Source organism: Psammomys obesus, unplaced genomic scaffold, assembly GCF_907164565.1.
Source record: "Psammomys obesus unplaced genomic scaffold, mPsaObe1.curated_primary_1811, whole genome shotgun sequence".
In the NCBI taxonomy this organism is placed as follows: domain Eukaryota; kingdom Metazoa; phylum Chordata; class Mammalia; order Rodentia; family Muridae; genus Psammomys; species Psammomys obesus.
The window spans coordinates 480,060-507,814 of NW_026589447.1; the positions used below are offsets into that span (position 1 = coordinate 480,060).

Consider the following 27,755-nt stretch of genomic DNA (forward strand, 5'->3'; position numbering starts at 1 on the left):
TGAAAATTTCTTTAGTGCTGTGGTTGTAGCTCAGTTGGTAAAGTGCTGGCCATGTAAGCATGAGTACCTAAATTAGATCTCCAGCATCCATGCCAAAAAAGGAAAGATGCAGGCTGATAAGCTCAGTGCCGAGCAGATAAGACAGGTGGATTCCTGGTGGTCCCTGGTCAGCCATCATAGCCTAATTTGAGAGTCCCTGTCCTAATAAGAAATCCTATCTCACAAAACAAAACGGAAGGTTCCCAAAGAATGAAATTGATCTACAGACACACACACACACATACATGTACACACATACACATATACATACGTGCCCAACATGAACATTCACATACAGAATAAATTTTAAAAGATGTCTGCTTAAACAAAATAATAAGATAGTCTTATGGGTTTTATAACATGTATAAAAGTATCATGTATCACACTGTACATTATAATAACATACATAGGCCAAATGGAAATAGAAATGCATAATTGTCAAGTTCTTATAGCATAAAATTGAAGATAGACAATGATAACTTAAACATTAATATAATATAACACAGTAAAACAAAGTTCTATCTCATATGCCAATAAAGGAGAATAAAAGCAAATCCTAAATATGCTTACATAATTCAAAAGCAAACAGAAAGTGGGGGAAAAAGTTGATGGAACAAAGGCTGGAGAGATGGATCAGTGGTTAAAAATACATAAAAATTTTGTATCTTTACTTTGAAGTTAGATGGAACAAGTAGAAAGCAAATGACTATTAGTTGGACCAGGGGTAGTATATGCCTGTTATCTTAGCAATTGGAAATCTGAGGCAGGAAGATCACAAGTTCTATGCCAGCCCAGCCTATATAACAGTGACTTTCTCAAAGGAAAAAAAAAAACCAAACAAACAAATAACAAGATGATAGATTTAAATGTAAACATATTAAAAATCATATTAAATGAAATAACCATACCACTCCAGTGAAACATAGAGATTGTCAAGTTAGATAAAAATAAAACAAAAAGCGAGTTTATGTTCTTTTTTTTTTTTTCCAAGACAGGGTTTCTCTGTGTAGCCTTGGCTATACTGGACTCAATCTGTAGATCAGGCTGGCCTCGAACTGGAACTCACAGAGATCTGCCTGCCTCTGCCTCCCTGAGTGCTGGGACTGTAGGCGTGTGCCACCGTACAGCTTAAGTTTATGTTCTTAAAGCTATAAGTTTATGTCCTTAAAGCAAAAGGATGAGAAAACTCTGTAGAGAAATAATATTAATCTAAAACTCATCACAACCAATTTCAAGACATCATAAAGCCACACCATTTCTCTATAGATTGTGATAATGTCAATGGCAAAGACACATAGATCAACAGAAATAAAGAACCCCAAATTAAGCCAGGCATGATCTACAGAGTCCAGGACAGCCAAGGTTACACAGAGAAACCCTTTCTTGAAAAAACAAAAGAAGAGTCAGCCCCTGATCCCCTTACTAGGGAACCCACTTGGAAACTGAGCAGCCTACGGTGAGCAGAACCATCTGGTGAGTTAGCACCGGCTTCCTCTGAGCAGGGGGTCTAAGTCCTTTCCATGCATGGTCTCTGCAGGACACCTGAGCCCAGCCTTTTTTTTTTTTTAACTTTGTTGGCCTCCTTATGGAGCTCCTGTCCCCTCCAGGTCTTTCTATCTCCCCCTTCTTCCATAAGATTTCCTTCACTCTGCCCAAAGTTGGGCTATGAGCTTCAGCATCTGCTTTGATACCCTGCTGGGTAGAGTCTTTCAGAGGCCCTCTGTGGTAAGCTCCTGTTCTGTTTCCTGTCTTCTCCCACTTCTGATGTCTATATTGTTTAGGCTGTAGAAAATTAAACCAAAGCTCTCACTATAGTCTTGGCTGAATTATTTTGAAAATTCAAGTTCTAGCCTTGAATGGTGTTTGTAGCTAAAGTTAAGTGCATTAGTTAGTAACATATGGGACCCTGTAACTTAGAATGGGGATGTATATGATGATCCTATTGAAGCTGAGAATGTTGAACCCTCAGAATCTCAAGGGTTTACCTTACCTGAGGAAGCAATCTCTCCACCCTGAGCAGAAGATGTACTCACACCCCCCCACCCCTGAAAAATTAAATGTTCATTGTTTATTAAACCAGCACTGACTTTCTCTGAAGGAGATGCCAGGCAAGACAGTCCTGATGTTTCTCAGGCCACCAATAGTTGCCTCTAGACTTATAACCAGACTTAAGGCTAAAGCAAGCTTCTAGAGGGGAGATAGAAAGAGTAGCCCATGGGGAGGTGCACTACACTTATAAAGAGTTTAATGAGTTTGCTAATTCATTTAAGCAGAAGTCTGGGGAATATGTATGGGAATGGATTTTAAGGGTATGGGATAATGATGGAAGGAACATAAACATACAACTGTTTGCCAATATGGATGCATTTCTAGGTTTAACACTGGAAACTCACACAATTAAAAAAGTGTCAAAATATTTTTGAATGGTTGGCTGAAGTAGCTGTCAAAATATGGCCTATTAAAAAGGAGATGGAGATGCTTGTTGTTGATGAAGGAATTTTAGGGCCCAGGGAATTTGCAATGTTAAAGTGAAAACAGTATGTAAAACCTAAATCCTCCACAATGGAAGTCAGAGAAGACATACCCTTTACTACTCCTATAAGATGCAAAAGGTGAGAGGGACACTGGAATATTTGAAGAGCTTTGTTGTTGCCTTTTTTCTTGTGGCAAGAAAAAAAAAGCATCTCAGGGTTGGAGATGCTGCTGCTCAGATGGATTAATTAAATGAATGGGTTCAATTGGACTACAAAGTATCAGGGGCCAGGTGGCAGCACTGAATCTCCAAAGGCCAGACAGTTGGGGGCTTGGAAACAGCATGATTAGACAATTGATGAGAAAGAAATATGGGGAAGAAGTATGTAGCTAGATCTCTCCAAATGGGAGAAAGAAGTGAAGATTCTATTATCCCACGTAAATGTTCATCAAAAGATGACTTCAGCTGAGAAGGAGTTCAGTAATCAAGTCGACAGGATGACCTATTCTGGGGACAGTCAGCCTCTTTCCCTAGACATTCTTGTCATTGCCCAATGGACCCGTGAACAAAATGGCCATTGTGGAAGATAGGAGTTATGCATAGGTAGACAACATGGATTTCTACTCACCAAGGATTACCTGGGTACAGCTGCTGTGAGTAACAGATCTGCCAACAGCAGAGACCAGTTCTGAGCCCCAGATATGACACCATTCCCCGGGGTAACCAGAGAGTCGCCTGGTGGCAGGTTGACTAAATTGGGTCACCTTCCCCATGAAAAGGACAATGCTTTGTCCTTACTGGGGAATATTTTTGCTGTGTATGGATTGGCCTTTCCTGCAAAAGCTCCCATCCATGGATTTGCAGAATACCTTATCCAGTGTCATGGTGCTTCACCCAATCTTGCTTCTGATGAAGAAACTCCCTTTACAGCTAGAGAGGTGTGATAACAAGAGGCGCATGATCTTGGGCATTCCCTGGTCTTAACCCTGTTCCCTGCCGTCCTGAAGCAGCTGGCCTGATAGAAAGATGGAACAGCTTTTTGAAGACACAGTTAAAATACCAATTAAGTGGCAGCATCCTCAAGGACTGGGGGCATGGTTCTCCAGATGGTAATCCACTGTGCTTTGAGTTAGCATCCAATACGGTTTCTTCCTTAGCTAGGATCCATGGGCCCAGGAGTCAAGGGGTGGAAAGGGAATAGGACCACTCACTATTGCCCCTAATGACCCACTATGAACATTTTTTTGCTTCCTGATCCAAAGACCTTAAGTTCTGATGGCCTAAACGTTTTGGTTCTGGAGTCAGGGAACACTCCTGCCAGGACTGACAACGAACATTCCATTCATCTGGAAGCTCAGACTCCCCTCCCACCTTGGCTACTTTGGGCTTTTGATGCTCTTTAAGCCAACAGGCTAAGAAACAAATAACAGTGTTAGGAGGGGGCTGATTACCATGGGGAAATTGAAATGCTAATACACAGTGGGGGTAAGAAAGATTATGTTTTAGTGCAGGAGATCCTTCAGGGTGTCTCTAGGTGCTACCATGTCCTATGATTAAAATCAGTGAGAAACCACATTAGCCTACTCCAAGCAGGATGACAAAGGGCACAGATCCATCAGGAATGAAGGTATGGGTCACTCCTCCAGGAAAAGCGTCCAGACCTGTTGAAGTTCTTGCTGAGGGTGGAAGAAATACAGAAGGGTCGTAGAGGAAGGTGGCTGTAAATACCAGCTAAGGCCATAAGACAAGTTGCAGAAATGAGGATTATAATTGATATGAGTGTTTCTGTGATATTTTGTTAATAATGTACTTGTATATATAATTTCCTCAATTTACATGCAATATAACATCAGTTAAGAGAATATCAGTGGGGGCTGGAAAGATAACTCAGAGGTTAAGGCTCTGAGTTCAATTCCCAGCCACCACATGGTAGCTCATAACCATCCATAATGAGATATGATGCCCTCTTCTGGCCTGCAGGCAGAATACTACATAAATAATAAATTATAAAAAAAGAGAATATTAGTGGTTATCATATTTAAGTCTGAGGTACTAAAAGAATGTCGTTCTTCAAGGGGCATTTTCACCTGTTCTAAATTTATAACGTACATTCTATAAGTTTCTCTAGAAAACACTGACTAATACAGTTGTCTCTGGGTTTTATCATATATAGCCTTTATTATGTTGAGGTGTATTTCTTGTAGTTCTGTTCTCTCTAGGACTTTTATCATGAAATCATGTTCGGTTTTCCCAAAGTTTTTTTTTTCTCCTTCTATTAACATGAACTTATGTTTTTTTTTTTATCCTGATGTATATTTTTATGATTTGTTACATGCATTGACTTATGCATGTTATATCATCCTTGCACTTACAGGATGAAGCCAACCTGATTGTGGTGAATGATGTTCTTGACATGTGCTAGTATTTGGTTTGTAGTACTTTATTGTGTACCTATGTACATCAGAGGTATTGGTCTGTAGGATTATTTTTGTTGTGTCTTTACATGGTTTGGTTATTAGGATAATAGTGGCTTCACGGAACAAATTTAGGAGTCATCTTTCTGTTTTCTACAATTTTTGAAGAGTTTAAAACATTAATTATAGCTTTTCTTTTAAAGTCTGGTAGAATTTTGCAATGAATCCATCTGGACCTGGAGAGTGTTTGTTTGTTTGTGAAAGGGAAGGGAACTTTTTTTGGTCTCAGTCTTCTTTTTATGGTTATGTTTAGGTTGTTTGTCTCTTCTTGGTTTAACATTGCTAGTTTGGATGGGTCAAAAAAATAATCTTTTTCTTTTGGATTTTCCAACTTAATGGAGTACAGATTTATAAAGCATTACTTTATAATATTCTGTATTTCTTCGATATCTGTTGTAATATTTCTTTGTTCATTTATAATTCTGTTAATTTGGGTCATCTCTTCCTTTCTTTTGGTTAGAATGAGCTCTTAGATTTATTGATTCTTTGTATTATTTTGTTTCTATTTCATTAATTTCTTTGGTTTTTATTATTTCTTGACATCTGCTGAGTTTGGGTTTGGTTCATTCTTTTTTTTCCCCAAAATTTCAGAGTTTTATCATAAAGTCATTTAATTTGTTCTTTTTCTGATTTTTTAGAGTAGACAATTAGGCCTATAAACTTCCCTTTTAGTATTAATTTTTATGTACCGAAGAGGTCTAGTCATGATGCATTTTCATTTTAATTTAATTCCAGTAATGTTTTCATTTCTTTCTAATTCTTCTTTGACCTTTTCACCATTTCATAATGAGTTGTTTAATCTCCATGAACTAAAACACTTACTGGAGTTTGTTTGCTGTCAATTTTTAGTTTTATTGGATAATGGTCAGCTAAGGTACATGGAATTAGTTCAGTTTTTCAGTATTTGTTAATGTCTGCTTTGTGTCTATTTTAGAAAAGTTTCCATGTGCTGCTATGTAGATTATTTTTTGGCATTTGGGTGGAATATTCTGTAGATATTTGTTAGGACCATTTTATGTAGGATGTTATTTAATTCAGAAGTTTCTCTGTTTTTTTTTTTTTTTCCAGATGACTTACCTGTTGGATAAAATAGGGTGTTCAAATTACCTACAATTATTGGTTTTGTGTTAATTTGTGTCTTTAATTTGAGCAGTATGCTTTTTATGAAATTGGGTGCACCAAACTTTGGTGCATCTGTGCTCAGTATTGTGGTATTTCCCTGGTTAATTAATCCCTTGATTAGAATGAAGTGACCTTTATTGTCTTTAGTTTTAGTTTTATTTATTGTCTATTGTTTTAATTTGATGTTTATTTTGTCAGATATTTAAATAGCAATACTGCTTCCTTTTTTATTCTGTTTTTTTTGAAATCTTTTTTCTGTCATTTTACTTTAAGGTAGTATATATCTTTAAATTTGAGTTTCTTGTAGGCAACAGATACATGAGAATTTTGTTTTTTGTTTTTTTCCAAATAATATTTTTATTGATTATTTGGGAATTTTACAACATGCACCCCGATCATACTTACTTCCTTGTCCTCACAGGTCTGCCCCTATTTTTCTGACCTACCCCACAGAAAAGAAGAAGAAAAATCCACAAACTCAGTTTGCGTTTTTCATATACTCACTGGAGCATGGTCAAACTCAAGGAGCCAGCTCCTTAAAGAAAACGGACTCCTTTTTCATCTGCACCCCTACCAGAAGCCTTCAGTTGTGGAACCCTAAACTTAAGGATTTTTATCACAATTTTGTAGAGTTTTCTTTGATGATTTACTGTCTAGGCTCTTTTGGGGGTGGTGGTATGGCATAGGGTTGGGGTACGAGTTGTCACAGAAGCCTTCTATGTCCCTCTTTTTCAACTGCGAGTCTTCAGTCATCAATATCACTGCAAAAGTAGTTTCTTTGCCCTTTCCAGTCAGCAGGAGCATGGATCGTGGACTTCTGCATGGGTTCTGGCAACAGCAAGGACCGCAGACATCCACGTGGTCTCCAGTGGTAGTACAAACCGTGGACATCAACATGGCTCTCGGCTGCAGCACAGGCCATGGACAGATTTTGTTTTTTAATACATCGAGCTCGCTGAGTCATTTGATAGTTGAGCCCATTTATATTTAGGGTTAATTGAAAGATGTGTGTACAGGGCATTTGGCAGTTATTTTAGTTGTGCTTTATATTTCATTGTTACAGCTTTTTTTTTTTTTTATCTTTTGGGTGTGCTTACTCCTATCTTCAGTTGAAAGTATTGCCTTTTGTTTAGTGGGGATTTTTGTAGTTTTGTTTTATATGAATTTGTTAGGCTGTTGGATCATGGGAAGTTTTAAATTTTTTTTTTAACTGTGACAGATAGTTTTGCTGGGTACAGTACTCTAGTTTTCATGTCATAGTCTTTTAGAATTTGGAATATCTTGTTCCAGATTCTACTGGCTTTTGGAGTTTCAATTGAGAAATCAAATGTTATTCTGATGGGTTTTCCTTTATATGTAACTTGGGTTTCCTCCTCTGGCAGCTTTTAATATTTTTAGAAGTGTTTTGCATATTTAATGTTTGTACTGATTGGTTTACTTGACACAAATTAGAGTTGTTTTGGAAGAAGGAACCTCAGTTGAGAAAATGGCCTTATCATATCGGCCTGTGGGCAAACCTTTGGTGCGATTTCTTGATTGATAATTGATGTGAGAGGCCTCAGCTCACTGTGGCACTTGCCATGCCTAGTCTGGTGGTCTTAGTGTAAGAAAGCAGCTTAAGCAAGCCATGAGGAGCAAGCCAGATAACAGCACTCCTCCATGGCCTCTATCCTACCTCTAGATTCCTGTTCCAATTTCTCTTCATTATGGGCTGTGATTGTAACATGTAAGCTAAAATAAAACCCTTCCTCCACAAGGTACATTAGATCATGGTATCTTATCACAGCAACAGAAACATTAACAAAGATTGTGTTTTAACTATGATTGTGGTACCAGGGGCCAAACCTAGGGCATTGTTCATGCTAGGTATGTACTCTACCGGTGATTTACCCTATCCTCTCTGTTACTTCTTTTCTGTTTTGTCTTTCAGTTAATTAAATTTCTCTTTACATATTTCTAATCTACTACTCATCCTGTTTATTTCATTTTCATTTTACTTATATGTTTTACTTCAAGAAGTTCCTCTTTTTCAACATTTCAAGGTCATGTTTTAAAATGGTCTTTGGGGATAGAGGCTCAGTGGTTAAAATACGCTGGTTGGTCTTGCAGAGGATCTCATGTTTATTTCACAGTACCAATTTAGTGGCTCACAATTGACTGTAACTCCAGTGCTAGAGGATTTGATGCCCTCTTCTGGGTCCTTAAGTTGCAGACATGCATGTAGTACATATACATACATGTAAGCATAGCACACATATATATAAAAATAAATCTTTAAAATTAGTCCTTGTTTCCATGAAGTTCACTGATAGTCAAAAAATGTTAAAACTGTTATAGTGTAGGAAAAGCTAATTAGAATGCATCCAAGCTTGAAAGATCACTATAATTGTGTTGCTAGGTACCACTATTAATCTACCTACTTTCATTTTTAAATATATCTTTTTTCAAACTTTGAAAGCATAGATGTTTATAATTAGTTTTTTTTATTATCTCAGTTTCTGCATCTTGAATATCTGTTTCTATTAGTTATTATTTCTGGTGTTATTAATTTATGGTGCCTGATTTTATAGGGTGCTTGGTTATTTTTTTAATGTTTACAGCTCATCATTCTTGAAAATTTATTTATGAAATATTTTGAAATGAATGTCTTCTCTCCCAGAAAGGATTTCCCTTTCTTGCATATATTTGGGGGCAATGATTTATAACTTTAGGTCTTTCAAGCTCTCTCCCCACCAGATAATTTAGGGCTGCAAACAAAAGAAGTCTTACTTGTGTTACAATTCAAGGAACATTTCCTCCTATGTGGTGTGCTGCATTCTATTCAGTGCCAAAGTAACTTTTTTTGTTGTCTCCTGGAGTGGATATAGGGATGAGCAAGGCTGCTTCTGATTTAGTCTTAGTCTAACCATGTACTCTTGTGGAACTTGATGTCTAGTTCCTGATTTACAAAAGCCTGTCAAATTTTCAGTAGACTTTTGCTCACATTCACAAACACTTACCAGTCAAAAGTAGTTTTAAGTCTCTGCTTACCATTCTGGGACTTTTCTTTTTCTTAGATTTGGTTTTATAACATTTTTTTTTGCAACTTTCCCAGTTGTCTTATTATTTTCTCTCTCTTTTATAAATTAAAGCATATTATCCCTCTGTGGTAGGACCCTGTCTTGTCTTCTATTTTTCTCCCGCTTCCAATATCTATCCCATTTGCCCTTCTGAATGAGGATTGAGCATCTTCCCTATGATCCTCCTTGCTTAGTTTCTCTAAGCATACAGATTTTAGTATGTTTATCCTATATTATATGTCTAATATTCAATTATAAGTGAGAATATACTATGTGTGTCATTCTGCTTCTGGGATACCTCACTCAGGATGATCTTTTCCATCAGGGTATTAAAGCAGATGCTGAGACTCATAGCCAAACTTTGGGCAGAGTTCAGGGAATCATATGAAAGAAGGGGGGAGATGAAAGACCTGGAGGGGACAGGAGCTCCATAAGGAGAGCAACAGAACCAAAAAATCTGGGCCCAGGGACCTTTTCTGAGACTGATACACCAACCAAGGACCGTGTATGGATATAACCTAGAACCCTTGCTTAGATTTGACCCATGGCCACTCAGTCTCCAACTGGGTCCTTAGTAAGGGGAACAGGGGCTGTCTCTGACATGAATTCAGTGGCTGGCTCTTTGATCACCTCCCCCTGGGAGGTGCAGCCTTGCCAGGCCACAGTGGAAGATGATCCAGCCAGTCCTGCAGTGAGACCTGATAGGCCAGGGTCAGATAGAGGGGGAGGAGGTCCTCCCCTAGCAGTGGACTAGGGGAGTGGCATATGGGGAGGAGAGGGGGCTACAGTTGGGATATAAAGTGAATAAAATGTAATAAATAAAAATAAAATTAAATAAATAAAAAAGCATATTATCCAACATTTATGGCTGACTTCAAAAGGAAAGTTATTTTGACATGCCTTATTTACTCTGGTTCTAGAAGCAAAACTATTTTCCCAGACTTCTAAAATAACAGGTCTTTAGTTCATTTTAGGTTTCTTTTCAGTGTGAGTATCCCTAAACTACTGTGTCTATTAATGATGTTATTGATAAAATATGGTAAGGAATTTTATAAAATCAATACAATGTTTTTTCTTTTCAGGCTAAAGAGGCTGTAGCAGTTGAGCAATGGGATCCTACAAATATTTTCACTCAGTTTTATATATTCAAGATTGCAATCATGGAAGGAAACCCTTGACAGAGGTATAAAGGTTCTTTATATAGTAATGCAAACAATTAAAATCCTCAAAGAATAAAAAACAAACCTCACAATAAGAAAATAGGTACAGCTGGACATGGTGGTGTGGGCCTTTGATCCCAGCACTCAGGGAGACAGAGGCAGGAGGATCCCTGTGAGTGCAAGGCCAGCCTGGTCTATAAAGTGAGTACTGGACAACCAAGGCTACTTAGAGAAACCATGTCTCAAAAAAATAAGAAAAAAAAAGAAAGTAGACATACTGTTTTTAAGACATTGGACTGAATAGATATAAAATCATACAATAATGTTGAAGGCTGTTTTCTATAATTCGTGTTTTTCACCCACACACTTGTTCCTAAAAATAATGACTCTGAGGCTTAAATATGTTTACAAAAGCCTAGGCCAACATAGTTAGGCATGTTACCTGCTTGCTCATAACTAATATTCTGTTTATTCTTTTCTTAGTTCTTCCATGTGGCTTGTTACCTCGCTCATGTTTCATGCATCTGTCTTCCCAGCATTCATTCAGTCGCTCTACTAGAACTCCTCTCTCCTAGTTTCTACCTCAGCTATAGGCCAGTCAGCTATTTCCTGATGGGTGAAGAATCTATTCAGTATGCAATAGATTATACTTCCCCCTTCTAGTCCAAATTAAAGGCCTTTTCTCTTATTATAATAAACTATGAACAATAAGAACAATTATAAAACAATCAGGTAAGATTTGCATTCACAGTGTTTTGGCAGCTTTGGAGAAAGTACTGTTCTATCCTAGTGAGTTTAAAGTTTTGTACCCAAAGCACTTTCTATCATAGTTCATACTTATCAACCTAAAATATCTACTTAGATCTAAAAATTTTTTTAAAAACATTTTGTTAAATCCAAAACAATGTAATCTTAATTGTGAGACTATATTCAATCTAGTCTTCAACCCCATCAGAGACATGAGAAATAATAAATATTACCTGAGTTTGTAAGAAGTGCAGAGCAAGCAGCCTCCAAAATTACAGAAATGACTGAGGCAGTTACCCAAGGTTTTCAGCAACTGTTGGAGCATCATTTTCAGCCTCCTGGCCCAGAATATATGACAGACATTGTGTGTGTGTGTGTGTGTGTGTGTGTGTGTGTGTGTGTGTGTGTGAAGCAGGAATTATGAAAGACAAGCCTACCTTGTCCTTGCAAATCTTGGCTGCATCTAGCAAGTCCATTCTAGGTAGCATACTGTCATCAGTTGAGGCAAGGGCAGTTTCTTGCATAGTAGCTAGCTTGCCATGTTTGAAGCAAACTCCATAGGGAGATTCTTTAATGCTCATGTCTCTTCCTCAAAGGCAAAAGGGGCTGCTGCCAGGAGCACACATGTCTCATTGTCAAGAAATCCTTAAAATAATAAAAACATCTTTAAATGCCATATTCTGTAGGTTTCTGAGGTTTTGGAAGACCATCTATTTATAGCACATCTGAATAGGCAAATGTTGCTTGTTTCTAGCTATTTACTATCTGTTCAACCTAGGAAGCATATTTCTGTAATAAACTAGACTAATATCTGACATGACCATGAGTTTGACTGAATATTAACTTGCATTACTTAATCATCCTAAATAGTTTGTAATAGTAGCTTTTAAAAAGACTAGAACTTAATAAAATTAAATAAAAAAAGGAAAAAAAAAGAACTGAAAAAAAAAAGACTAGAACTTAATTTTGCATCCTAAAGAATCACGTAGGTACAATACCTCAAAAAGAGTTAACACATAGTATGTTGTAACCAAAATATAACCTTAATTTTGTATCAGTATACAAAGATTTATACCAGTGTAAGACTTTTTCTCTATTAATGCTCTATAGTTCAGGAGTGGATTCAATAATCTACCCTTTTTTCCCCATTATTCCTATATCATTTCTATATACAATCCCCCCCTTTTTTTTCCTTTCAACCCTTCTAACACTACATAAGAAAGAGAAAGGGAAGGAGAAAAGAAAAAGAGAGTAACCGTTAAGTTTAAGCTCCTAAGAAACTGGAGAATATGTGAAAGTAAAATGTAAAAGTAACTTTTTTTAACTTTTATTAATTACACTTTATTCACTTTGTATCCCCCCCACTTACCCCTCCCTCCTCCCCTCTTCATAATCCCACCTTCCCTCCCCCTTCTTCATGCATGCCCCTCCCCAAGTCCACTGATAGGGGAGGTCCTCCTCTCCTTCCTTCTGATCCTAGTCTATCAGATCTCATCAGGAGTGGCTGCATTGTCATCTTCTGTGGCCTGATAAGGCTCCTATCAAGGGGAGGTGATCAAAGAGCAGGCCAATCAGTTTATGTCAGAGACAGTCCTGTTCCCATTACTATGGAACCAACTTGGACACTGAACTGCCATGGGTTACATCTGTGCAGGGGTTCTAGGTTATCTCCATGCATGGTACTTGGTTGGAGTATGGAGTCTATGGAAAGACCCCTGTGTTCAAATTTTTTGGTTCTGTTGCTCTCCTTGTGGAGCTCCTGTCATCTCCAGATCTTACTATTTCCTACTTCTTTCATAAGATTCCATGCACTCTGCCCAACAGTTGGCCATAAGTCTCAGCATCTGCTTTGATAGTCTGCAGGGCAGAGCCTTTCAGAGGCCCTCTGTGGCAGGTTCATAACTTGTTTCTTGTTTTCTTCTTCTGATGTCCATCCTCTTTTCCTTTTGGGATGGGGATTGAGATTTTAGTCAGAGTCCTCCCTCTTGATTAGTTTTTTTAGGTGTACAGATTTTAGTAGGTTTATTCTATATTATTTGTCTATATGAATGAGTATATACTGTGTGTGTCTTTCTGCTTCTGGGATAGCTCACTCAGGATGATCCTTTCCAGTTCCCACCATTTACCTGCAAATTTCATGATTTCCTTGTTTTTCATTTCTGAGTAATATTCCATTGTGTAGATGTACCACAATTTCTGTATCCATTCTTCAGTTGAGGGGAAGACCCTAGAACTCATTGGTACAGGAGACAACTTCCTGAACAGAACACCAACAGCACAGGCTCTAAGAGAAACAATCAATAAATGGGACCTCATGAAACTGAAAAGCTTCTGTAAAGCAAAGGACACTGTTATCAGAACAAAACGAATGACTACATATTGGGAAAGAATCTTCACCAACCCTCTATCTGACAGAGGGCTAATATCCAGTATATATAAAGAACTAAAGAAGCTGAAAAGCAACAAGCCAAATAATCCAATTAAAAAATGGGGAACAGAGCTAAACAGAGAATTCTTGATAGAGAAATATCGAATGGCAGAGAAACACTTAAAGAAATGCTCAACGTTATTAGGCATCAGGGAAATGCAAATCAAAACGACCCTGAGATTTCACCCATCAGAATGGCCAAGATCAAAAACTCAAATGACAAAACATGCTGGAGAGGTTGTGTAGAAAGGGGAACCCTCCTCCACTGCTGGTGGAAATGTAAACTTGTACAACCACTCTGGAAATCAGTCTGGTGCTTTCTCAGACAACTAGGAATAACTCTCCCTCAATATCCAGCCATACCACTCCTAGGCATATATCCAAAAGAGGCTCAAGTACACAATAAGGACATTTGCTCAACCATGTTTGTAGCAGCTTTATTTGTAATAGCCAGAAGCTGGAAACAACCCAGATGCCCCTCAACTGAAGAATGGATAAAAGTAACTTTTATTTGCCATATATAATTGTCATCTCAGAGGCTTACTGCCTCTATCTGTTAACCTTGTCCTTGTCTTGAAATCTTCTAGCTTTCATACAAGCTACTCTAGGCCTAAAATGTTTTTAGTCTTTGAAACTTACTGCTACATAAGCTCACTCTTACTAGCTCTTTCTGAATTAGATGTCATTTTCTTTTTTTCTAGGTATATAAGGATATTTTGATGTCAGAATGCACAAAACATATTAATTGATTGATGGGGAAAATTTGTGTGTTTTTCCCCAAAAATGTACAGAATGCTGGGAAATATAAACTACATGTGATTTGAAATCTTTTCCTCTTCTTAATTTTTTAAAAATTTACTTTAGGGGAACCCTCTTCCATTGCTGGTGGGAATGTAAACTGGTACAATCACTTTGAAAATCAATCTGGCACTTTCTCAGACAATTAGGAATAGTGCTTCCTCAAGACCCAGCTATACCATTGCTAGGTATATACCCAAAATGTGCTCAAGTACACAACAAGGACATTTGTTCAACAATGTTTGTAGCAGCTTTATTTGTAATAGCCAAAACCTGGAAGCAACCCAGAGGTCCATGGATACAGAAATTGTGGTATTTTTACACAATGGAATACTACTCAGCAATCAAAAAAGAGGAAATCATGAAATTTGCAGGCAAATGGTGGGATCTAGAAAAGATCATTCTGAGTGAAGTATCTCAGAAGGAGAAAGACACACATGGTATATACTCACTTATATAGACCTATAAGATATGATAAACATAATGAAATCTATATACCTAAAGAAGATAAACAAGAAAGAGGACCCAGGGTAAGATGATCAACCCTCACTTAGAAAGACAAATGGGAGGTGCATTGTACGTAGGAGAAAATAGGAAACAGGACAGGAGCCAACCTCAGAGGGCCTCTGAAAGACTCTACCTAGCAGAGTATCAAAGCATATACTAAGACTCATAACCAAACCTGCTGCAGAGTGCAGGGAATCATATGAAAGAAGGGGGAGTTACAAAGACCTGAAGGGGACAGGAGCTCCACAAGGACCAAATATATGTGGGCACAGGGGTCTTTTCTGAGACTGACACTACACCAAGGACCATGTATGGATATAACCTAGAACCTTTGCTCGGATGTAACCTGTGGTAGCTCAGTAACCAATTAGTTTTCCTAGTAAGGGGAAGAGGGACTATTTCTGACAGAGACTCAATGGCAGGCTCTTTGACCTCCCCGCCCCCCAATGGAGGAGCAGTCCTGCTAGGCCACAGAGGAGGACATTGCAGCCAGTTCTGAAGATACTTGATAAAACAGGGTCAGATGAAAGGGGAGGAGGTCCTCCCCAATCAGTGGACTTGGAAAGGGGTAGGGAGGAGATGAGGGAGGGAGGGTGGGATTGGGAGGGAATGAGGGTGCAGGATACAGCTGGGATACAGAGTTAATAAAATGTAACTAAAAACAAAAATAAAAAAATTGATTATCATGTTAAATGAAAAAGAAAAAAAAATACTTTACATTATGGTTGCAGTCCCATCCCTCTCCCTTCCCTTCTCATGTATTCCTCTGAAAAGGGGCACTTCCTTCCCCATCCACCCCAGTTCATCAAGTTTCATTAGGACTGAGCTTGTCCTCCTCCCCTGTGGCCTGGTAAGGCAGTCCCACCAGGGGGAAGTGATGAAAAAGCTAACGAGTAAATCATTGTCCAATATAGTCCCTACTTCCCTTACTAGGGGGCCCACATGAAGCGTAAGCTGTCCATCTGTTACATCTGTGTATGGGGCCTAGGTCCAGTCCATGCATGGTCCCTGGTTGGTGGTTCAGTCTCCACAGGCCCCTCTGGACCCTGTTGGTCTTCTTGTGGAGGCCTTTTTCTCTTTTCTCCCACTTTTTCACCAAACTCCCTAAGAAAAAATATAAAGGAAATGGACAATTTTGTTGATAGATTTCATCTACTAAAGTTAAATCAAGACCAGGTAAACAGTTTAAACCAACTTAAATACCACCTACCTTAATCCTCCTCATCTGGACTATCTTCTGTTTCCTAAGGAAATAGAAGCAGTAATCAAAAGTCTCCCAGCCCCAAAAAAGCCCAAGACCAAATGCTTTTAGCACAGAATTCTACCAGATATTCAAAGAAGAGCTAGTAGTAATACTCCTCAAACTATTCCACAAAATAGAAATGGAAGAAACATTGCTAAACTTTCTATGAAGCCATAGCCACCCTGATACCTAAACCACAAAAAGACTCAACAAAGAAAATTTCAGACCAATTTCACTAATGAACATCGATGCTAAAATTCTGAATAAAATACTTGCAGACCGAATCCAAGAACACATCAAATACGTCATCTACCATGATCAAGTGGGCTTCATCCCAGGGATGTGGGGATGGTTCAAAATACAAACATCCATCAATGTAATCCACCATATAAACAAACTCAAGGAAAAAAAAATCACATGAGCATCTCATTACATGCAGAAAAGCCTTTGACAAAATCCAACACCCTTTCATGATGAAAGTCTTGGAGAGATCAGGGATACAAGGCACAACTCTAAACATAATAAAAGGCTATATATAGCAAGCCTATAGCCAACATCAAATTTAATGGAGAGAAACTCAAAGGAATTCCACTAAAATCAGGGAAAAGACAAGGCTGCCCACTCTCTTCATGCCTCTTCAATATAGTGCTTGAAGTTCTAGCTAGAGCAATAAGACAACTGAAAGAGATCAAGAGGATACGAATTGGGAAAGAAGAAGTGAAAGTATGGCTCTTTTCAGATGCTGTGATAGTGTACATAAGCGACCCCAAAAACTCTACCAGGGAACTCCTACAGCTGATAAACAGCTTCAGCAAGTGGCTGGATACATGATTAATGAAAAAAAAAATTTGGTAACCCTCCTGTACACAAATGGCAAAGGGGGTTAGAAAGAAATTAGGGAAACTTCAGCCTTTACAATAGCCACAAATAATATAAAATATCTGGGTGTAACTCTTACCAAGCAAATGAAAAAAACTTGTATGACAAGAACTTCAAGTTTCTGAAGAAAGAAATTGAAGAAGATATCAGAAAATGAATAGTTGTCACCTCCAAACATGAGTGCTTCCTTCTACAAAGTAACTTTACCCTCGTTGTTTGGGATTAAAGGTGTGTATTAAGGGCGTGTCTGCATTCCAGATAGATTACATAGACTTAGAAGGTCTTTGGATGTGATCCCTTTCCAGAGCAGCTATGTTACCGGTTTAAAATTCCTTTACAGTTAAAAAAAAAAAAAAAAAAAAAAAAAGCAACCACCTATCTAGAGGATCTGAAATGGGTGGGCAAAATACTGGATAAGAATTGGGGAAATTTTTTTTTTTTTAATCGCTGTACTTGTTTAAACTTTGTCATTTAAGTCAACCTACTCAAAAGTTTTAAAAGTTTCGGGGAAAGGCTTTACCACCTTTGTAAAGTCCATTAATTCAAATAACTTTCATTTATTTTGTGTTTTTTATTAGCATATCAATGATCAGATAGAGCTCTTTATGGCTTTTTCATACATCCTTAGGCGTGAACCTTGCCTCCATCCCTCACCCTTTCCCTCTTAATCCTTTTGACACCTAGTGTTCCCACTTCCACTTTTATAGCATATGCATTGTAACCTCACTCCCTTATAGAATCTTCTTACCTCTCTTTTAGGCCCCTTTACATTTCCCAAGCTCTACAGGTATTCCCACGTAAATGATCATGTGGAAAGTTTGGAAGGTATAATCTGCATATGAGAGAAAACATGTGCTTCATGTCTTTGTTTGTATAATCCACTAAGTCCAGTTAATGCTGCCCATGTGTGCATGCATGTGGGGCCATCCAGTAGATCACAAGAAGCCTACCAGTGCTCACATCCTCAAAAGAGACTTCCTCCTCCCCTAGCAACTATAACATTGCCGCTACCTCCTAAGTAAGGAGTGGCTGACTTATTCATACGCAGGTCTTAGGCAGTGACCGCCTTCTTTTGAAGGATGTTATTAAAGCATGTTCGTTGTAGTAAATATCAAAGAAATGAGTATTGGGGCTATATAATGTTTCTTACTAGCTCTAAGATTATTGCAGTGGTATTATCTAACCCGCTGTGACAGATAGCAAGACACAGACACCTGTTAGATCTTATAATTTCCCTCTTTACATTGGGTTGGACAGTTATTTCATTTATGCTGTCCCAATATCCTCACCATTCATCTCCCAGCCCCCATCCAATGCCACCTACCTTCATCCTCCTCATCTGGACTATCTTCCATCCACAATCTTAAAAATACTTGGGCCTTTTAATCTGGGCTTTTCGTTGCCATTATTGGAGTCTTTTCTCCTCTTCCCCATGGTTTCCTCTCCACACCAACCCATCTTGGCATCCTCCTTTCTTCCATCCATCTGTCTCCTGTGATTCCAAAACCTGGGAATCTTAGCCACACCTACCCCATTTTGCCCTGCCCAGGTATAGGCTGTTTAATCAACCATTCAGGTATGTATTAAGGCAGGTTTACAAAAGAAGGATAGGTATAACCAGATCTTGAGGGCCAGCATTAGAACAAACTCTACAGGAGTAGAATATTATAGGTAAAACAAAAGCAGTTAAGTGGAATACTGGGGGCAGAAAGGCTTAAGCAAGGATGGGTGTGGGAGTATGGGAGAAAGGAAGTGAAGAAGAGGTATAACTCAATGGAAAAGATATGAAAACCAGTGTGGAAACCTACTATCTCATAATCCAACTTAAAAAAGTGGAAGGATAATAGGATGCATGTGAAATTAAATAGTGAAATGAAGTAGGGAATACTGAGGGTTAAGGACTAAGTGGGGGTGGGGATGGGCAAATAGGGGACAGGAGGAGGCACTGGTAGGTTAAAATCTAATCTATGAAAAAGTTTTATGGAAACACACTAGTTAGTAAACTAATTTCAAAGTACAACTAAAAAAGTATTCAAAGAGAATTACTATGTGTGGTTTGGCAACACTATTGCTCTCTAAAGACATGGGTGATTAAATAAAAATCTCAGTACAAGGCATGGTATAACTTCCTGTGAGTTAGTGGTCAAGTTATTAGTCAGACATCTCCAAAGAAACAGGCTGTTGCCATTGTCCTTGGTTACATATCTTAACCACAGGGTAAAACCCTATTGCTGAAACACAATACATACTGGCTGCAGGACATAGAAAAATTAATCTTAAACAGATTTTTAAAAAAAGTCCTCTGCTTCTGGAATACCTCAATCAGGATGATCTTTCCTAGTTCCCACCATTTGCCTGCAAATTTCATGATTTCCTTGTTTTTTATTGCTGAGTAGTATTCCATTGTGTAAATGTACCACAATTTCTGTATCCATTCCTCAGCCGAGGGGCATCTGGGTTGTTTCCAGGTTCTGGCTATTACAAATAAAGCTGCTACAAACATGGTTGAGCAGATGTCCTTGTTGTATACTTGAGCATCTTTTGGCTATATGCCTAGGAGTGGTATAGCTGGATCTTGAGGTAACACTTATTCTTAACTGTCTGAGAAAGGGCCAAATTGATTTCCAAAGTGGTTGTACAAGTTTACATTCCCACCAGCAGTGGAGGAGGGTTCCCCTTTCTCCACATTCTCTGCAGCATGTGTTGTCACTTGAGTTTTGGATCTTAGCCACTCTGGTGGGTGTAAGGTGAAATCTCAGGGTCATTTTGATTTGCATTTCCCTGATGACTAAGGATGTTGAGCATTTCTTTAAGTGTTTATCTGCCATTCAATGTTCCTCTATTGAGAATTCTCTGTTTAGCTCTGTACCCTATTTTTTAATTGGATTATTTGATTTGTTGCTTTTTAACTTAAGTTCTTTGCAAATTCTGAATATCAGCCCTCTGTCAGATATAGGGTTGGTGAAGATCCTTTCCCAATCTGTAGGCTGTTGTTTTGTTCTAACGACAGTGTCCTTTGCTTTACAGAAGCTTTTTAGTTTTATGAGGTCCCATTTATTGATTGTTGCTCTTAGAGCCTGTACTGTTGGTGTTCTGTTCAGGAAGTTGTTTCCTGTGCCAAAGAGTTCTAGGGTCTTCCCCACTTTTTCTTGTAACAGATTTAGTGTGTCTGGTATTATATTGAGGTTTTTAATCCACTTGGACTTTAGTTTTGTGCAGGGTGCTAAGTATGGATCTATTTGCATTTTTCTACATGTAGACATCCAGTTAGACCAGCACCATTTGTTAAAGATGCTGTCTTTTTTCCATTGTATGGCTTTGGCATCTTTGTCAAAAATCAGGTGTCCATAAGTGTGTGGGTTTATCTCTGGGCCTTCTATTCTATTCCATTGATCCACCATTCTGTTTCTATGCAAGTACCATGCAGTTTTTATTACTGTTGCTCTATAGGACAGCTTGAGATCAGGGATAGAGATACCTCCAGAAGATCTTTTATAGTATATACTCACTTATAAGTCAATATTAGACATAAAATATAGGGTAATTGTTTTAAAATCTGTACACCTAAAGAAGCTAATCAAGAAGGAGGATCCTGAGTAAGATGCTCAATCTTTATTTAGAGAGGCAAATGAGAAGGACATCGGAAGAGGGAGACAACAGGGAACAGGACAGGAGCCTATCATAGAGGACTTCTGAAAGACTCTAGCCAGCAGGGTATCAAAGCAGATGCTGAGCCTCATAGCCAAACTTTGGACAGAGTGCAAAGAATCTTATGAAAGAAGGAGGAGATAGAAAGATCTGGAGGGAACAGGAGCTCCACAAGGAGAGCAACAAAACCAAAAAATTCTGGGCCCAGGGGTCTTTTCTGAGACTGATATTCTAACCAAGGACCATGCATTGAGATAACCTAGAACCTCTGCACAAAAGTAGCCCATAGCAGCTGTGTCCAAGAGGGTTCCCCAATAATGGGAGCAGGGACTGTCTCTGACATGAATTCAGTGGCTGTCTCTTTGATCAACTCTCCCTGGGGGGGGGGGGAAGCATCCTTATCAGTCCACAGAGGAAGACAGTGAAGCCAGTCCTGATGAGACCTGATTGACTAGGGTTAGATGGAAGGGGAGGAGGACCTTTCCTATCAGTTCACTTGGAGAGGGGCATGGGAGAAGAAGAGGGAAGGAGGGTGGAATTAGGAGGGCATAGGGGAGGGGGCTACGGCTGGGATACAAAGTAAATAAACTGTAATTAATGTAAGAAAATTTAAAAAAGGGAAAAAAAGTCCTTCTTGTTGACTAGCCCTTATAGTGCCAGATAAGCCTATGCATGCTGTGTTGGAATAAAATTCACAAATGATCTTATCCAATACTAGACCATGTATGCCACAACCTGCTAGGCAATCTATGCCTACTGATAAAGTAGTGTCATGATTGTTATAAGGCTTTCTGATTGGATGTGAAGCCTTATTCATAGGAGGGGGTTTCATTCCTAGGATACTGTTGGAATTTTGATTGCTATTGCATTGCATCTGTAGATTTCCTTGGGGGAGAATATCTGTTTTTTTACAATGTTCTTCTAATCCATTCTTCTCATTTTCAAGTGTCTCCCTCAGTTTCCTTCTTTAGTGTTTTGAGCTTTCATTAGAGCAGTTGTTCATTTCCTTGTCTAGGTTTGTTTCAGTTTGTTCTATTATTTTATTTTATTTTTATTTTTAAAATTTATTTATTTTTTATTAATTACAGTTTATTCACTCTGTATCCCTGCTGTAGCTCCCTCCTTCATTCCCTCCCTCTTCTACTCCTATGTCCCACCCTAAGTTCACTGATAGGGGAGGTCCTCCTCTCCTTCCATCTGACCCTAGCCTTCCAGATTTCATCAGGATTGTCTTCCTCTGTGGCCCAATAAGGCTGTTCCCATCTCAGGGGGAGGTGATCAAAGAGCCAACTACTGAGTTCATGTCAGAGGCAGTCCCTGTTCTCATTACTAGGGAACCCACTTGGACACTGAACTACCATCAGCCAAATCTGAACAGGGGTTCTGAGTTATCTCCATGCAAGGTCCTTGGTTGCATTATCAGTCTCAGAAAAGACCCAAGTGCCCAGATTTTTTGCTTTTGTTGCTCTTCTTGTGGAGCTCCTGTCCTCTCCAGGCCTTTCTAACTCCCCCTTCTTTCATAACATTCCCTGAACTCTGCCTAAAGTTTGGCTATGAGGCTCAGCATCTGCTCTGATACCCTGCTGGGTAGTCTTTCAGAGCCCCTCTGTGGTAGGCTCCTGTCCTGTTCCCTGTTTTCTCCTTCCAATGTCAGTCCTGTTTGCCTTTCTGAGTGAGGATTGATCATCTTACCCAGGGTCCTCCTTTTTGTTTAGCTTCTTTAGGTGCACAGATTTTAGTATGTTTATCCTATATTATATTTCTAATATCCATGTATGAATGAGTATATGCCATGTGTGCCTTTCTCCTTTTGGGATACCTCACTCAGGATAATCTTTTCTAGTTCCCACCTTTTGCCTGCAAATTCCATGATTAATTGCTGAGTAGTATTCCATTATGTAAATGTATCACAATTTCTGTATCCATTCCTCAAATGAGGGACACCTGGGTTGTTTCCAGATTCTGGCCACTACTAATAAAGCTGCTACAAACATGGTTGAGCAAACATCCTTGTTGTATACTTGAGCATCTTTCAGATATATGCCTAGGAATGGTATAGCTGGATCTTGAGGAAGTACTATTCCTAGTTTTCTGAGAAAGAGCCAGATTGGTTTCCAAAGTGGTTGTAATGTAGGCACTTATTGTTATAAAGTTAGTTCTTAAGGCTGCTTTCATTGTATCTTACAGGTTTTGATATGTTGTGTCTCCATTTATATTAAATTCTGGCACTCTTTAATTTCCTTTTCAATTTCTCCAATAATCCTTTTATAATTTAATATTGTATTGTTTCATCTCTATAAGTTTTGGGAGTATTCTGTAGTTTGCTATTACTTTTTAGATTTACTCTCTTGTGATCAGATGGAATTTACAAGAAGTTATTTGAATTTTCACATGCACTTTAAGTACAGTGTATATATGTGTGTGTGTGTATGTATATGTGTTTTTTAAGAAACCAAACGGTTTTAAATCTCCTGATGCTAGAGTTGTAGGAATCTATGACCAACCTGATGTGTGTATTGGTACCCAAACTTTGACCCTTTACAAGAGCAGCAAGCATTCAACTGCTGGGTCCTCTCTCCTACTCATTACTGTGATTTTTAATACTCTCTTTGCATCCTATTATATATTATCTGTTTCAGAGAGTTTCTTGGAGTGCTGAGAAGGATCTGTATTCCATAGTGTTTGGATGGAATGCTTTGTATATGTTAAGTCCATTTTATCTATGACTGTTATTTAATTTGATATTTCTGTTTTGTTTTGTTTGTTTGTTTGTTTGTTTGTTTGTTAGGATGACCTATTGGTGAAAGTGGGGATTGAAGTAACTCACTGTGTTGGGGTTAACCTATTACTTCCTATATAATGGTGCTTTTTTATGAAACTGGATACGCCCCTTGTTCAGTACATATATTTTTAGAATTGTAATGCCTTTTTGGAGGTACAGATTTATTTATTTTTTATACAATATTCTACCTGCATGTGCACCTGCACGCCAGATCTCATTATAGATGGTTTATGAGCCACCATAGCTGTGTTAGGAATTGATGTCAGGACCTTTGGAAGAACAGCCAGTGCTCTTAACCTCTGAGCCATCTCTCCAGCCCTGTAATGCCCTCTTGATTGGTTGTTCCATTGTTCAGTATACAGTAACTTTTTTTTTTTAAAAGAAACTGTTTTTATGTCTTCTGACTAGTCTGGTCTATTTTGTTAACTATCAGAATAGCAATGACTTCTTGTTTCCTAGTTTTAGTGCCTGGAATACTTTTTATCATCCTTTAGAGCCTAAGATAGTGTCTGTTTTTATGGCAAGGTGCATTTCTTAGGGGCAGGAAGAAGGTAAATCATTTTGTTAAAATCGACTTCATTAGTCTTTGTCTTTTGATTGGGTGAATAAGATTTTGAGTATTCAGACTTATTATTGAAAGATTCTTTTGATTGATTCTCAGTATTTGGTGTTTTTCTTAATCTCATTTTCTTAGCTACTATTTTAGGATCCTTATTTTTTTTTCTCTGTAGCTCCTTGGGTGTGCTTATTTTTTTCTTCATCCCAAAGAATTCTTTCTATTACCCTTTGTCAAGCTGGCTTATTGGCCATAAATTCCTTACTCTCCTTTTATTACAGAAAGTTTTTCCTTCTCCATCTATTATGACATACTGTTTTCCTAGGCACTATAATCTCGATTGACAGCTGTGATCTTTTGGAACTTGAAATACACAATTCCACGTCCTTTTGGCTTTTAAAGTTTCTGATGAGAAAGCAGCTGCTATTTTAATGGGCTTGTTTTATATGCGACCTGGTTTTTGTTTGTTTGTTTGTTTTGTTTTTTGTCTTTTGCAGCTTCCAATACACATTTTGTTATATATATATACATGTATATACATATGTATATATATATGTGTATGTATACGTATATATACATATATGATATATATACATGTATACACATATGTACACATATATACATGTATATACATATAGTGTATCTTCTTTTTATCATTATAATTTATTACAATTTATTCAATTTGTATACCGGCTTTGGCCCCCTGCCTCATCTCCTCCCAATCCTATCCTCCCTCCCTTTTCTCCCCCATGCCCCTCCCCTAGTCCACTGAAAGGGGAAGTCCTCCTCCCCTTTTATTTGACCCTAGCCTATCAGGTCTCATCAAGACTGGCTGCACTGTCTTCCTCTGTGGTCTGGTAAGTCTGCACCCAACCAGGGGAAGGTGATCAGAGAGTCTGCCACTGAGTTCATGCCAGAGAAAGCTCCTGCTCTCCAGACTAGGGAATCCACTTGGAGACTGAGTTGCCATGGGCTACATCTGAGTTGGGGGTTAAGGTCCTCTCCATGCATGGTCCTTGGTTGGGGTATCAGTCTCTGCAGGGCCCCCAGGGCTCAGATTTTTTTTTTTTTGGCTCTGTTGGTCTCCTTTTGGATCTCCTTTCCCCTCCTGGTCTTTCTATTTCCCCCTTCTTTCATAACATTTTCTGTACTCTGCCCAAAGTTTGACTATGAGTCTCAGCCTCTCTTTGTTACCTCAATCAGTAGTCTTTCAGAGGCCTTCTGTGGTAGGCTCCAGTCCTGTTCTCTGTCTTCTCCTGCTTCCAATGTCTATCATGTTTGTCCTTTTGAATGAGGATTGAACATCTTCCTTAGGGTCTTCCTTGTTGTTCAGTTTTCTTATTTAATTAAATTTTTATTTTTTTATATTAATTACAGTTTGTTCATTTTGTGTCCCAGCTGTAGCCCCCTCCCTCATTCCATCCCAATCCCTCGAACCATCCCTCATCTCCTCCCATGCCTCTCTTCAAGTCCACTGATAGGGGAGGTCCTCCTCCCCTTCCATTTGACCCTAGCTTATCAGGTCTCATCAGAATTGGCTGCCTTGTCCTCCTCTGTAGCCTAGCTAGGCTGTTCCCACCTCAGGGGATGCTGTCAAAGAACTAGCTACTGAGTTCATGTCAGATACAGTACCTGTTTTCCTTACTAGGGTACACACTTGGATACTGAGCTACCACGGACTACATCTGAGCAGGGGTTCTAGATTATATCCATGAATGGTCCTTGGTTGGCATATCAGTCTCAGAAAAGACCCCTGTGCCCAGATATTTTGGTTGTTTAGCTTCTTTAGTAGTATGAATTTTAGTATGTTTATCCTATTATCGAATGATGGAGAAACATTGAATTAAATGTTCAACATCCTTAGTCATCAGGGAAATGCAAATCAAAACAACCCTGAGATTTCACCTTACACCCATCAGAATAGCTAAGATAAAAAACTCAAGTGACAACATATGCTGGAGAGGATGTGGAGAAAGGGGAACCCTCCTTCATTGCTGGTGGGAATGTAAACTTGTTCAACCACTTTGGAAATCAATCTGGCACTTTCTCAGAAAATTAGGTATAGTGCTAACTCAAGATTCAGCTATACCACTCCAGGGCATATATCTGAAATATGCTCAAGTATACAACAAGGACATTTGCTCAACCATGTTCATAGCAACTTTATTTGTAATAGACAGAATCTAGAAACAACCCAGATGCCCCTCAATCGAGGAATGGATACACAAACTGTGGTACATTTACACAATGGAATACTACTCAGTAATTAAAAACAAGGAAATCATGAAATTTGCAGGCAAATGGTGGGTACTAGAAAAGATCATCTTGAGTGAGGTATCCCAGAAGCAGAAAGACACACATGGAGTATACTCACTTATAAGTGGACATTAGACATATAGTGTTTTAATACATTGTAAAAGTTTCTTTTATAGACCTGGGTATTTGGTGTTCCATATGCCACTTGCATTTGGATTGTACTTGGATGGAATTCTCTTTCCCTCAATTTGGGAAAATTTCCACTGTGCTTGCATTCAAAATAATTTCTATGCCTTTGGCATGAAAATATTCTTCTTTGTGTTCGTAATTTGTAGATTTATTTTTTTGGTGTCCCAAAGATTTTACATGTTCATTCATGTGGTTTTTAAATTTTATTTTTATTCTTTTCTTTAAGCACTTATATTTATGAAGCTTTCTCTTGGCAAGCTTTACCAGTGACTTTTCATTTGACTTATTGTTTGTTTCCAGCATATTTTCAGTATTTCTCTTTATTCCATTTTCATATATTTGTTGACTCTCATATATTATTCAGTAATTTGTGTTCCCTTGGAATTCATTCTCGAGTTTATTTGAGTAGCTTTTTATTTCTTTGAACAAAATTATAATCGTTATTTTACTGTGGGGTTGGTGGTTTTGGAGAACACATGTCTTGGTTTTTCATGTTGCTTGTGCTTTTGCTTTGGAACTTGTGAATCAACAAGTAGATCATAGGTTGCATTTTTAAAAATTCATTTAGCTCACCGTGTTTCTTTTCAATAGTTCACAGTGTTCAAGGTGAAATAGCATTTCAGTGTCACTGTCTTTGGTTTGATTTTGTGTTCAGAATAACAGTCCTTATTCCCGGTCTTCCCTTGTGAATAGAATACTGTCTGCAGAAAACAGGCAATAGGCAGGGGCAGACCTAGTATGAAAATGAATAACTATATAAAATAGTCCTTGCAAACTAGGACCAAGAAAGATATTTATATTGTATTATTATCATAAAAATAAGACTTATGGCTTGAGAGTTTTAGTTAAATTCACTATAGTTATTTATCTGACTGGATTTTTTTTTCATATGTAATTGAACCACATTAGTTTCATCATAGAATAATAGTCCAGGACAATTAATTTCTTGAGGAACTCTAAGATCTCTCAAATCCGGTTCTAGGCTAAGGTATTTCTTGGTGGTTTTAAAAATAAGATAGCCTGTTGTACCTTTATAACAATAAGCCTCTTTATTTGTTACATAGGGCTCATGTTTTATTGTAAAAACATGTAATCTTAATTTTAAAAAATTAACAATTTTGTGTAGTTTTGAAAGCCAAGTTTTTAGTATGATGTCATCTCAGAATCTAATTGCTTCAGAATTAACTGCTAATGCAACGTCTTCGTTGTGTTCATTGAATTAGTAATAAGTTGTCATTGTATATCTATTTTTGATGGTAATAAATAAAATATTATGTAAAAAATAAAAATGAGTAATATTCAACTGTAAACCACCCCTTAAACACTTTAGAAAATAAAATGGGCATTAATTAGTTTATTTATTAGTGATTTATTAGTTACTGTGGATAAGAATGG

At 38.1% G+C, this 27,755-nt stretch overlaps 1 protein-coding gene across 1 annotated transcript in view; it reads left to right on the forward strand.

The window, feature by feature from the left end:
- The window catches only part of Tex11 (testis expressed 11), a 196,378-nt gene that overhangs the window by 51,097 nt on the left and 117,526 nt on the right, over window positions 1–27,755 (forward strand). The window contains 2 exon segments of the mRNA XM_055605069.1: window positions 3,356–3,450; window positions 10,250–10,342. Coding sequence (XP_055461044.1) covers window positions 3,356–3,450; window positions 10,250–10,342 — 188 coding nt within the window.